Source organism: Entelurus aequoreus, linkage group LG05 (genome assembly GCF_033978785.1).
Source record: "Entelurus aequoreus isolate RoL-2023_Sb linkage group LG05, RoL_Eaeq_v1.1, whole genome shotgun sequence".
NCBI classification, from domain to species: domain Eukaryota; kingdom Metazoa; phylum Chordata; class Actinopteri; order Syngnathiformes; family Syngnathidae; genus Entelurus; species Entelurus aequoreus.
The window spans coordinates 51,041,077-51,055,874 of record NC_084735.1 but is presented as its reverse complement, the minus strand read 5'-3'; the positions used below and the strand labels follow the sequence as shown (position 1 = coordinate 51,055,874).

The window sequence follows — 14,798 nt, the reverse complement described above, 5'->3', positions numbered from 1 at the left end:
CTTGGGACATGTAGTGCTGAGACATCACCTGCACTGTGTTTCCAGGACACTGATGAGAACAAATACAGTATGTGGTACTGTATATATGAAGACTAACAGGAAAAGACGAGCATTATGCAATCCCTGGCTATAATTAAAATGGGACACATGTACAGTCTCTTCCGACATAAGTGGAGAACGATGTAACCTGCTCCTGCCATTTCTAAGAAATCCCTCTCGTGATAATAGAGCTTGACTTAGCCATCTGTAGCTTTTGCTTACAAAATACCACCCATTTTTCTTCTTCATGAATTACTGTTCCATTTTTTTTCTTACCGAACAGCATGTAAAGAAAGAAACCTGCTACAGTAGAACGCCCCTCGGACAGGCTGACTGACGCTGACATAAGCAGGTGTCAAAAAAAAAAAAGTGTCATCTGAAATCAAAACCCAAACAACCATTGCTCACACTTTTATTTGCCGATAATAAAGAATTTTTGAACATACGACAAAGTTTGTTAACGTGGTGTACTAGGACTTGAGTTGGTCCACATAGAAAAAGTTATCAGAATATGTAAAAATATATACAGATGCATCTAAAATTATAAATGATAAAGTAAGAGCTTCAGCAGTTATTCCAAAAGAAAATGTAGTTTTGAATAATATAATAAGTGACAAGTTACCGGTTTTATGACATAATTAATAGCAATTTACATTGCAGTTAATTGAACAGAGGAAAATAAAGTTAAAAAAAGTTGTGTGCTCGATTTGCAGCAGTGCGTTTAATTAGCATAACACAACATAGCTTTCAAAAACAAGGCAGGAAATAGTTCAGAAAATCTTTATAAGGAATAAAGCTGGAAGTGTGGTAAATGTGTGGTAAAGACAATAACAAAATGGCAAGATAATTGGAATAAAGAAAAAAAAGGTAAGCAAAGTCTAGAGGAGTGTGGGAGTAATAAGGAGATAATAGAACTAGAAAAGAGGAATATATCGCATACTTGCCAACCCTCCCGTTTTTAGCGGGAGAATCCCGTTATTCAGCGCCTCTCCCGACAACCTCCCGGCAGAGATTTTCTCCCGACAAACTCCCGGTATTCAGCCGGAGCTGGAGGCCACGCCCCCTCCAGCTCAATGCGGACCTGAGTGGGGACAGCCGTTCTCACGTCCGCTTTCCCAGCAGCTTGCCTGCCCAATGACGTCATAACATCTACGGCTTTTAGAGAGTAGAGTGCACAACAAGGAGAGAGAGTTCTTGTTTTCTTATGTGGGTTTATTGTTAGGCAGTTTCATTAACGTCCTCCCAGCGCGGTAACAACACACAACAACAGCAGTCACGTTTAGTCTACCGTAAAGCAGTTTGTCTGCCGTAAACAGCAATGTTGTGACACTCTTAAATAGGACAATACTGCCACCTACTGGATAGCCTGCAGAACACTGAAATTCAAGTATGTCTTTTATTTATATGTATAATAAAATAAAATTAAAAAAAAAAAATATATATATAGCTAGAATTCACTGAAAGTCAAGTATTTCATACATATATATATATATATGTGAAATACTTGATTTGGTGAATTCTAGCTGTAAATATACTCTCCTCTTAACCACGCCCTTAGCCACGCCCCAACCACGCCCCCCCCCCACCACCTCCCCATATTGGAGGTCTCAAGGTTGGCAAGTATGATATATCGTTACTAGACTGAGGTTATGACATAATTATCTAAATAGCTCTTTGAAATGAATAGGGAAACATAACAAAGGGCTGTATGATTATTATAAGCAAATATAAAATATAGAGAATTAATACAGTGTAGGAAATATAATAGAGATAAGTTCATGAAAGACGCGGGAGGTGAGGACATCAGTCTAAAGGTACAAATCGATGTTAAAATAGGGCAAACATTTTCGAACGTATCATGACACTAATGTCTCACTCTTGTCATTTTCTGAAACTTGGCAGCCCTGAAAAAGTGTTGTCCGTACTTTGGTTTTGCGGTAAACAGCGTGGATCAAATGACTGCACGCTACGAAGTTTATTTAAAAAAGGCAGCGGCACAACAAACTTATTCCAGCATTTGAAACTAAAGCTTACAGTCGAGTGCGGAAAATACAGCTGTTTACGAGGCGAACGAGAACACAACAATAAACAAACTACAGGTTAAACATCAGCCTACTGTGGTGGAGTCATTTACACTAGGTATGTAGGACGATACCATGTATGATGAGGAAGAAGCACAATGCGTAGAGCGATCACTAAAGCACACCGCCAAGATGTGTGAATGAAAAACGCTACGTTTAACCACTTACTGAAACAAACTATAGTCTTCTCAATGTTTTCCTTATTTATTTGCATGCAATGTGCAATGCTACATTTTTTCAACACAAGTATTTTATTCAAGACTGCAGTATTACTTCCCTGAGGAAGCTCTTAATTTAGTTATATGAAAATTATTCCACAAAAAGTAACATTTTTATTTGGTCTAAAAAGAACAAATGTATTCAAATTAGAATTGTGTTAAGAATATGATGCATTGTATGCAGTGTCATTTCAAACTACTAGTTCTTGATCAAATAATCATACCAAAGACTATAAAAATGGGACCCATTACCTCCCTGCTTGACACTCAGCATCAAGGGTTGGAATTGGGGGTTAAATAACCAACAATGGTTCCCGGGCGCGGCCACCGCTGCTGCTCACTGCTCCCCTCACCTCCCAGGGGGTGATCAAGGGTGATGGGTCAAATGCAGAGAATAATTTCACCACACCTAGAGTGTGTGACAATCATTGGTACTTTTTAACTTAAACAAAAACGTATTTTAAATTATCTCTGTAATTTGTATTCAATGGTTTCTTTAAAAAAAAAGCAAAAACATCGGAAAAAATCGGAAATGTACATTTTAGGCCATATCGCCCAGGCCTACAGTGAAACATAAGAAACACAAAACATGCAAAACAGTAGGTTTTCTAACTATCTATCTATTTTTATTACTTGAAAGAAAAAAACTTGGTCAAAAGATTTCAATGGGTGTAAAACCCCTGATTTCACAAGATGTGGAATGGCAGCAAAAAGTAGCCGCCACGGAACCACACAAATATTTGCCTTCTGGCAATCCCCACCACCATTCTGTTGCGGCTTCGCCGTGCAGCAATTTAGCGCAGACTTTTACGAGGTCTCTTGAATCCGCGCATCATCACATGATAAAGTAAACACTACATGCACAATGCACAATGACAATAAAGATCATTCATAAAGTAAACACAGCAGCACATCCCGAGCTTTGCTGTCCATCAATACCCACAGGCTGGTACGTCTGTGACGGCACTGACTCGACTTGACTCGACTCTAAAAACCTTTGACAAGTTGACTTCATGTCCGTCCCCGCCCATTAGGACGTTTCAAAGTGTAAAATACAATCTACCTCGAATATATCTCTATTTTGAAAGTAAACCGGATGATTCATGTTTTTGTGCATGATTTCCTGTCCAACACAAGAAGATTTTAGCTAAGTTGAACGGATTTGTTGCGGCGACAGCCAAATATAGAAGCTCTGCGTATATTTAGCGCAGGGATGCTGAACGTCGCATTGACTTGAATAAAACGAATGAGTCCGCCGCCGTGGTAATGACGTTTCGCTGCCGTTTCGCATCCTGTAGAAATGAGGGGTTAGTACTTTTTGAGCACATTCAACAATACAGCGTATTATATTTTATTGTATTTGTGTTAGGACCCCCTTGAAAACGAGATGCTGCATCTCAGGAGGATATCCTGACTAAATTGAATTGAATTGAATAATGATAACCAGGGTAATTTTGGTTATGATAAACTTGATATGAAATTTTCACATTGTTTCATCCATAATATTAACACAGTATTTCAATAGTAATATAACTTATAATAGTAGTATAATATCATTACAAACAATGGATCAATACTAACACAATTATTAATATCAAAAAATAAAATCCAACCTACCTAATATAATAGAAGGGAAACATTGCATTTAAAATGGTATGTTAAAACAACTTACACACATACAAATATGACCTTTCATTCCTGATTGATTTCTTCTGTTGTCTCTTCACTTTTTGCCCCAAGCAGAGAAGCTCATGCGGACCAAGTGGACCAAATAAAAAAAGTGACAGACTTACGGTTCAGCAAGTAAGACACTTTGGCCCATATGCGCATATAAGCAGCATGAAGGGCAAATATGGGTTAATTGGATGGTTTGTCTGAATGCTTCATCTCTCTTGGAGCTTTTATTCACCACATGAGCACATTACGGTTACCTGACTGATTCAGTCGCATAAGGCCACACATGGCCGAGCAGGGCAGCTTTTGACTGGATAATCTAATTTCTGTGCATGTGATCAGTTGGATGTCTCCAGATGGCAATACAGTGGACCCCGTTCGTGTAGACGCCCCTGACTGACATCTACATAAGTGGTTGTCAACATAACAGAAACCGAAAATAGCCATTCTTTACTTGTGACTTTGGCCAGAGACATAAAGAAAATGGGCCATAAATCGGGTTGCGCGGTACATACGATATCAATTTTATACATTTATTCTATGATAGAGACTTTAATACTATCGTCATCATAATGCATATTGCGACAAGCAGACACTAGTGGCTAACATCCCTCCACAGTACAAAGCTGCTTCCCCAAGGCAATGTAGGGTCCTCGCTAGCAATATAGAAGCTAATTAACCCTTGCCTCTGTGGCGGCAAAAAGAGTACATTTCTTATAAGTATCATTATCACCTACGGTGTGTAGTGTATGGCGTAGGACAGTGGTCACCAACCTTTTCAAGCCCAAAATCCCTGGTCTCAGCCAAAACCAAAGTAAGATCTACCCCTGCGTCAACTATGTTTGTGTATATGTATACATACATACATACATACATACATACATACATATACATATATATATATATATATATATATATATACATATACATATATATATATATATATATATATATATATATATATATATATACATATATACATACATGTATATATACATGTATACATACATATATACTGTGTATATATATATATATATATATATATATATATATATATATATATATATATATATATATATATATATATATATATATATATATATACATATACATACAATGCGTTAATTATGTTTGTGTGTATATATATATATATATATATATATATATATATATATATATATATATATATATATATATATATACAGTGTCCTGCGATGAGGTGGCGACTTGTCCAGGGTGTACCCCGCCTTCCGCCCGATTGTAGCTGAGATAGGCTCCAGTGCCCCCCGCGACCCCGAAGGGAATAAGTGGTAGAAAATGGATGGATGGATATATACAGTACAATAAAATTCACAGACTCAGATGTAATGATAAAAACAAGATAAAATGGAGACCCATATAAAACAGTAAGTTGCTGCATGACCTCAGCTCAGGATAAATCAAGAATAAAGTCACCATAAAAGTTAAAGTGCATGGAAAAGTGCCGCAGTGCTAAAGTGCAAATGTGCTAAATTGTTACATATAAGCGGTAGAAAATGGATGGATGGAAGTTAAAGTGCTGGTATTTTTGCACGTAGCCCTATTGCACAAGTAGTTAGCATTAAAAGATGTTTATGCATAGAACATTTCAACAAAAAAAGCATATTTAAGTGTATCTATGCATGAAATTTGGCAAAAAATAAGAGTACATAACTTTTACTATGTAAGTATGGATGTATTGACATATTTGAACATGGTAACAATTCTGATTCGTCCTGAGCCACAATTTCCAATTACCTTTCAAACTTACAAACTGGAACGTTCCTTGACAGAGTGGTTAAGTATTCCACAGTGTACTCCCTTTAAAAGAAATCACATTTTGTCCAAAAGTGGAACACCTAAGAGATGTCTCACAGTTCCCTCCAGCAGTGGGTCTGGTTCTTATAATAGGAGACTCACTACTTTTTTTTGTCTGATAAAATATTTTAGTTAGGTGGCGCTAACCCATGTAAGACTGTAATCAAACAGGACATTTTAAAGTTTTGGAGATTTTTCTAACTTAAGTTTATACTTTTGAAGGATATTACAATGGGGATATAAAAATGGTTTCTTATCTAATATTTGTAATGCTCTTTGAGACATAAATTCAACAAGTTTCAGAAATGACAGTCCTGTGACCAGTTACTTATGCAGTAGTTCATATGTGAAAGTATCATTGCATGTAAAAACATAAAAGCAGCACTTTTAGATAATGATGATCGAATTTGCTTAAAATGATTTAAGTTATAGTTTAGCCTGTTCGATCCTTTTTTTAATGTGCGTCTTAAATTATAGGTAAAAGTCCAGATTAACCCCCAAGTACTGAAACTCATCCATAAACTGTAATTCTTCCCCTCCGACAAAGACATTAGAACGAAAAATTGCTTCTAAACGTTTGGAGAACATCATACATGCTAATTTCTTGGTATCTTATTACTTTATTCCTATTATATACATCTCGCCACAAAAGTAACAACAATAAGATTGATTTTTTAAAAATTATTATACAGAATGAAATTTTCCTTCAATCCCACGTGGGTGCTCGGCATTGTCCGAGGGTGCTCGGGCCCCGAAGCACCCAGGGGATCGGCACCTATGGCTGGTAATTTAGGGGAAACCCTGATTGCAATATAGATTTTTGCCCAATTTGCCCATCCCTAGTCATAATCTGGGATGTACAATATTTTTTTCAAGACGATAACAATATGGATAGATTCCTGCTTATCAAGACTGATACCGATGACTTATTCATATGTATTACTTTTTAAATTTAATTTCACAGTAGTTTGTGCACACTTTACTTTGCAGGTGGCTTTGGGGCAGCTTCTTTAGCAAAGTAGACATCTTTAGAAGCTTTCAAAACACCGTTGTAGCAATGCTGGTATTTCATGTGGCTGACAAGGTTTGATATGTTCGCAGAAATTTTTGGGAAAATAGAAAGTCAAATATATTCCTCTGAAACCGTGAAGAAGTCCTGGACGATCAACGCACTGTTTGTTTACAGTGAGCTCAGGCAAGTTAACGGCAGGTAGGACAAAGGAGCATTTGATTTGCTCACACCAACAGTACAGGTAATCTCATCTTGATGCAGCATTTTTATTTGTTGCGTTATCAGATTTATCGGTTTGATGTCATAATTCCTCATATTGGCCAACAATTATCTGTTAAAAATTCATCATGCAAACCTAGTTATGATAATTAAGGCTTTTTTTTCATTTACGGCAGTTTGTTAACATGGTTTTCCTTCATTTGTGCCTAAAAAGTTAAAGTTAAAGTACCACTGATAGTCACACACACACTAGGTGTGGTGAAATTACCCTCTGCATTTGACCCATCTCCATGTTCACCCCCTGGGAGGTGAGGGGAGCAGTGAGCAGCAGCGGTGGCAGCGCTCGGGAATCATTTTGGTGATTTAACCCCCAATTCCAACCGTTGATGCTGAGTGCCAAGCAGGGAGGTAATGGGTCCCATTTTTATAGTCTTTGGTATGACTCGGCCAGGGTTTGAACTCACAACCTACCGATCTCAGGGCGGACACTCTAACCACAAGGAATTTAGGTTTTGAATCTTCAAATGATATTTGGTGGTCTTATCTGTTATAATTTTGTTATGCGTCTCGACTAAAATGACAATAACGTTTTTGTACATTCTGGTAGCTCACAATAGACAACAATAATAAATGGGTGCATTTTGTTAGTTTCTGTGGTCGAATTCAGGAAATACTGACATGCATTTATTTTAAAGCTTACATTGTACATGTTTAATCCTCTATAAGTAGACAGCGATTATGTTGCTGTTTTCTTGAACAAAATGGACCAGGACTTGATGAGTTGATCAACATACTGTGGAAAGGTTGATGACTGTGTTTACTTCCTGATTCCTGAGTGTTTTTGTGCCATGCTCAAGTTGTCTTTATTTTTTTGCAATAAACCATACATGTGCCTTCAACATTCATGCGAAGCGCTTTTCAGATTCAAAAGTCAACATGCTGACTGCAGCTTTTTGAAAGACCCTGGTGAGATTCAAACATGCTCTACGGCCCTTTGTCATAAACAAAAATGTGTGCAAGGGGGCGGAACGGCTGACCACCGTTACCCACATGAGTCACACCACACGTCTCAGGGCAGTGATTTGCCAAGAGAGGGACGATAGATGACGTCTGAAACAGAAGTCTCCTGCTCCCGCTTGCTACCAGTCCCTCGCACCTGACAAACACCATTACTTTCTCCCAAAATAGCTCTCATATTAGATCCCTCAAAGCTCACAAATAATGCGACATTGCACCCTAGACTGATTGCCAGGCAATCACACGCCGTACAGTCAGTGTAGAGTCTTCAAATTACCTAACATACATTGTCATACATAACATATCTAGAGAGAACACATGCGAGGGATGACAATACAAAGGCAATTGTACACCAGCACAAAAACAATTATGATAAAGATTTGTTTTAAATCAATGATTGTCAACTGCTGTGTAGAGATGGGTGAAGTGGCTTAAAATTGCCATTGCAACACACATTGTCACCTTTTGTGCTAACTATATATCACAATATATTCTTTGGCATATAAATAACAATACGACCGTTTCAAAATGCTAAAGGCCTGATCTACTAAAGGTTTGCATGTATTAAAACATGTGCAAACTTGATAGCACTCAAGCTGATCTACTAAGCTTGTGCGCAGACGATTGTGTTACTTGAATGAGGAAAATAAAGAGCGCAATTTATTTTGCGTCAGTCTTTGTGTACATGCACAATTAATGGTGATTATTAGAACACACACAATACTGAGGAGGAGATGCAAATATAATCGATTAGCACTGGCAATGTGTTTTAAAAAAACTAAACCGTTTTGCAGACACTGTTTTGAGTCTACCTGTATATTTAAAGTCCTCGTGTGTCCAGGGACGTATTTCCTGAGTTTATAAACATAATAAAAATGCAAAAAAGGACAAAAGATTTTGTGGTGATAAAAAAATCTCGATGTAATCATTGTACAAACGTAGTATCGACTAGATACGAGTCTTGTACTTGATATCGTTACAATCAATATCTGTGTAGACCCACCATTTTGTTGACATTAAAGAGCGCTAGCTTGCTGTTAGCAGCGAGCTATTGTATCCTCCTACGGTGTGTAGTGATGCATCTTTAGCTATTCCTCGTCCTGCAGGGATGATACCGATGAACTGATGAAGCCTACTCGGATGAGAGGCGAAACCTCTTCCAAGACAAACCAAGCAGTCCAGTTGCGATCGATTGACTGCCCTTTAGATTACAATCACTTGGATGAATGAGAACCTTCATAGACATGATATTTGTAAGAATCTTAAGTTTATTTGTCGCCATGGTGGCGAGGATTAGCTAAAACACTATGTAGTGACATTAGCCCCTTGCTAGCTACATATGTTTTAAAGCAATGCTTACAGAGCATATCTTCACCTTTATCGTTAAGTTTAAAGCTAAAATACGTCCATTCTCCCTCTTCTGTCTTCACATTGTTTCTGCTTACAAGTGCTGTGTGACAGTGCGTGTGCATTTGTTGACTAACATGCGCCGTGGCTTGTGTGCCAGCATTGTCACTCATCATCATGTCGATGTATTTTTCAAAAGCAGTATAGTACCGTTTTTAAATCATTAGTACCGCGGTACTTTATCACCTAACCCTAATGCAGACTATATCTGACAAATCTAACTCTATGAGCACAAACTGATGAAGCCTACTCGGATGAGAGGCACAACATCTTCCAACACAAACCAAACAGTCCAGTTGTGATCGATTGAAGGCCCTAAATTACAATGACCTGGATGAATGAGAACATTCATAGACAACCCTAATGCACATACACACATACTGTAAAAACACATACTGCATGTACATACATACACAAACACAAATACATTCATACATATACATATACACATATATATACTTTATATATATATATATACATACAGTATATACTGTATTTACATGCATACACACATACAAATTCATACCCATACACACCCATATACATTTATACATGTACATACACTGATCAAAATATAAACACAGCACTTTTGTTTTTGCTCCCGTTTTCCATGAGTTGAATTCAAAGATCTAAAACTTATACTATATACACAAAAGACCTATTCCTCTCAAATATTGTTCACAGATCTGTATAAATCTGTGTTAGTGAGCATTTCGTCTTTGCCAAGATAATCGATCACACCTAACAGGTGTAGCACATCAAGATGTTGATTGAACAGCATGATTATTGCATAGGTGTGCCTTAGGCTGCCCACAATAAAAGGCCACTCTGAAATGTGAAGTTTTATCACACAGCACAATGCCACAGATGTTGCAAGTTTTGAGGGAGCGTGCAGTTGGCATGCAGACAGCAGGATTGTCCACCAGAGCGTTTGCCAATGAATTAAATGTTAATTTCTCTACCATAAGCCGTCCCCAAAGGTGTTTCAGAGAATTTGGCAGTACATCTAACCGGCCTCACAACCACAGACCACGTGTAACTACATCAGCTCAGGACCTCCACATCCAGCAGGTGCACCTCCATGATTGTCTGAGACCAGCCCCCCGGACAGCTGCTACAACAATTGGTTTGCATAACCAAAGAATTTCTGCACAAACTGTGAGAAACCATCTCAGGGAAGCTCATCTGCATGTTCGTCGTCCTCACCGGGGTCTCGACCTGACTGCAGTTCGTCGTCGTAACCGACTTGAGTGGGCAAATGCTCACATTCAATGCCGTCTGGTATATTGGAGAGGTGTTCTCTTCACGGATGAATCCCGGTTTTCACTGTTCAAGGTAGATGGCAGACAGCGTGTGTGACGTCGTGTGGGAGAGCGGTTTGCTGATGTCAACGTTGTGAATCGAATTGCCCATGGTGGGGGTGGGGTCATGGTACGGGCAGGCGTATGTTATGGATGATGCATTTTATTGATAGCATTTGGAATGCACAGAGATACCGTGACGAGATCCTGAGGCCCATAGTTGTGTGCCATTCACCCAAGACCATCATATCATGTTGCAGCATGACAATGCCCGGCCCCATGTTGCAAGGGTCTGTACAGAATTCCTGGAAGCTGAAAACATCGTAGTTCTTGAATGGCTAGCATACTCACCGGACATGTCACCCATTGAGCATGTTTGGGATGTTGTGGATCGGCGTATACGACAGCGTGTTCCAGTTCCTGCCAATATCCGGCAACTTTGCACAGCCATTGAAGAGGAGTGGACCAACTTTCCACAGGCCACAATCAACAACCTGTTTAACTCAATGCGAAGAAGATGTGTTGCATTACGTGAGGTAAATAGTGGTCACACCAGATACTGACTTTTTTTTCTGACCCTCACAGATCCCCAGTAAAGAAAAACTGCACATTTCAGAGTGGCCTTTTATTGTGTGCAGCCTGAGGCACACCTATGCAATAATCATGCTGATGAATCATCATCTTGATATGCCACACCTATGAGGTGGGATGGATTATCTTGGCAAAGAAGAAGTGCTCATTAACACAGATTTAGACAGATTTGTGAACAATATTTGAGAGGAATAGGCCTTGTGTATATAGTAAACGTTTTAGATCTTTGAGTTCAACTCATGAAAAATGGGAGCAAAAACAAAAGTGTTGCATTTATATTTTTGTTCAGTACACACACACGCACACACACCCACACACACACACACACACACACACACACGCACACACACACACGCATACACACACACACACACACACACACACACACACACACACACACACACACACACACACACACACACACACACACACACACACACACACACACACACACACACACACACACACACACACACACACACATACACACATACAGATAAAAAAACACAAAACAATTCCACAAGAGAGGGAGCACTGCAGGGCAGTTGAGAGGCACCGCCAGGGCCCCCACATGGCAGGCGGCCTCCCCCAACCGCCAGCCGAGCCCGCACAGCCGCAGCGCAGGACGGCCGAGGTCAGACCCCGCTCCACGCCCCAGAGGAAGGAGAAAGCCCAAGGAGACCCGGCACCAGAGGGGCACGGGCAGACCGCTGCCCGACAGCGACAAGCCCCCCACCCTAAGCAACCGCTCCCAGTCCCACCTTATAATTTTGCTAAAGGTTTAGGGCAGAGATTTTGAAGAATTTAACAGTAGTGGGATTACTTTCCCATGTTGTTTTGTTGAATACTGCACTGATTACAGATTTGACCTGTATGTATTCTAGGAATTTGTAAGAATTAATTGCATACTGTGTTATTAGGTCTTTAAAATAGGTAAAACAGTTTCCATTGATATCTTCAAGGTATCTAACTCCCTTAACATGCCATGTTGGAAAATTCAATGGTTTCTTGTTGAGCAGAAAATCAGGATTGTTTAAAATAGGCGTAGACTGGCAGGGAGTGAGCAGAGACCCAGTTATTTTCAAAAAATCCTACCAAGCTTTTAAGAGAGTGTGAATATTATTATTTTTAAAGCAGTTGTGTTTTAAAAAAAACAATCTTCTAATGGGTCATAAATGGGTTATACTTGTATAGCGCTTTTCTACCTTCAAGGTACTCAAAGCGCTTTGACAGTATTTCCACATTCACCCATTCACACACACATTCACACACTGATGGCGGGAGCTGCCATGCAAGGCGCTAACCAGCACCCATCAGGAGCAAGGGTGAAGTGTCTTGCCCAAGGACACAACGTGGGGATTGAACCCCAGTAACCAGCAACCCACTCTACCAACTTCGCCACGCTGTCCCCCTAATAAAGGGCGAATTAGAAATTGGGATCCCCTAGCTGAATGATTGTTCAACATCTAACCATAAATTATCTAATTAGTTGGGATTGATCTACTTTAAAATGTATTGTAGTTTATTTGCAAAGAAGTAAAGGGAAAAGTTTAGGAGTTCTAGATCCCCACATTCCTTGGATTTCTGTAACCTTTAAGGCTTATTCGGGCTGGTTTACTTTTCGAAAAAAACTGATTGATGCATGAATCTAGTGATTTAAACCAAATTTGAGAAGGTCTTGCATTCATTTCTAAAGTTAAAACTGTTCAAACACTCACCTTCTGTAGGCTGGTTGGATTCAACTGAGTTTTGTCTATGATTTTTATTGCAACCTGGAAAAAATGAAACAGATGTTTGATTAGGACATAAGTAACATGATATAATCATCCCTCTGTCCCTGTGTGCAAACACCTGCTTTTATTGCCTGACTTTAGTTATGTCATTCATTTGAAGGCTAGAAGCATGTTTTACTGCATTTTTAAGTGTTATGGTCATTCTTCTATAATTCAGTTTTAAGTTGAAACAACTATGAAAAGCATGAAACAAACTATAATAAAATTAGGAATGTACAGGTATTTGTAATTATATTTTTTGGTACAGACCATTTGGTTTACTATAGAGGAGCACTGATTTCTCACACAATACAAAGTAAGGCAATATGTTCACACTGCTGGTCGATTGCTTGGATTTTAAGGACGTCACGTTGGCCTCACTTCCCCGCCCATTAAATATGTGCGGGGGTAAAGCTAGCTCTGTTCTCAATAGGTACTCGGTGCCATTTAGCCTTTCTCGAAGACAAAATGCCCTATGCTTGTGTTTTTTTCGGCTGTACGATTCGTTTAAACCGTTAAAAGAATAAGCGTTTATTCAGAGTTCCTCTAGAGCAGGGGTGGGCAATTAATTTTCACCGGGGGCCGCATAAGCAACCCGAGCACTGCTGGAGGGCCACACGACAATATTTCATTTAAATTTTGCTCAATATTATTTTTGATATACCGTAACATAAATAATAATGATGATAATAATAATAATAATTAATAATAATAATAATAATTTAATTTAACCTAACTTAACTTTATACAAAAGCAGATTGCTTTTGATGGTCACTTTATCCAGCATTATCCAACATTTTTCCCCGTCAGATTTGGACAACCATCTGTTGTTAAAAATAGTTTTTAATCATATTTATTTTATATTGTTTTTTATATTGGTTTTATATGTAATTGTTTTTTCTTTTTATTCAGTCATTGGTGGAGCTAAGGATAATATTTGAATATTGTTTGTAATATTGTTGTGCAGCACTTTGGAAACATTTTGTTGTTTAAATGTGCTATATAAATAAAGTGGATTGGATTGTCACACCTGCCAGCTTGTCCCATTTCAGTCCTAACATGTCCTAACACGCATTTACCTCTGTGAACAAGTCATTACCTGTGGTTGTCTCTTTAATTGACTGCATGGCTGCCAGCTACTCCGTGATTTGAAAGTCTGCAGTTATCCCACGTAAGAAGAAGAGCAGCTGGGCGGTGTCACGTACATCGCAGCTCTCATCCAAAGTTAGCGAAAAACAGTCCATGTCTCCGGGCATACAGCGCAACAAAGTCCAATAAGCACTCCTTAATAAACTCTCCGTCAGAAAACGCCTTACTTTTTGTGGCGCTTTTGTGAGAAATGACGAAACTTGCCCTGACAGCTGCATCTCTGGGGGTGTGAAATATGGCAAAAAGTCCTTGTTGGGTTTGCAGTTGTACCATCAACGCATCGGCCTCCCTTGCTCGCGCTTCATCAGACACATTCCGGTATTTTCCCTCGTGTTTCATCGTGTAGTGGCGATTAAAATGATATTCTTTAAACACAGCAACCTGTGTACCACACATTAAGCACACGGCTTTACCATTAATTTATGTAAAGAAATACTTGGCAGTCCATGTCTTGTTGAAAACACGCCATTCGTCATCAACTT

At 39.0% G+C, this 14,798-nt stretch overlaps 1 protein-coding gene across 2 annotated transcripts in view; it reads right to left on the bottom strand.

Annotated features, from left to right (window-relative positions):
- The window catches only part of mark4a (MAP/microtubule affinity-regulating kinase 4a), a 116,567-nt gene that overhangs the window by 41,295 nt on the left and 60,474 nt on the right, over positions 1–14,798 (bottom strand). For both annotated transcript variants that reach the window (XM_062048333.1, XM_062048334.1), the window contains exon 3: positions 13,114–13,167. In XM_062048333.1, coding sequence (XP_061904317.1) covers positions 13,114–13,167 — 54 coding nt within the window. The remainder of the gene's footprint in view (positions 1–13,113; positions 13,168–14,798) is intronic.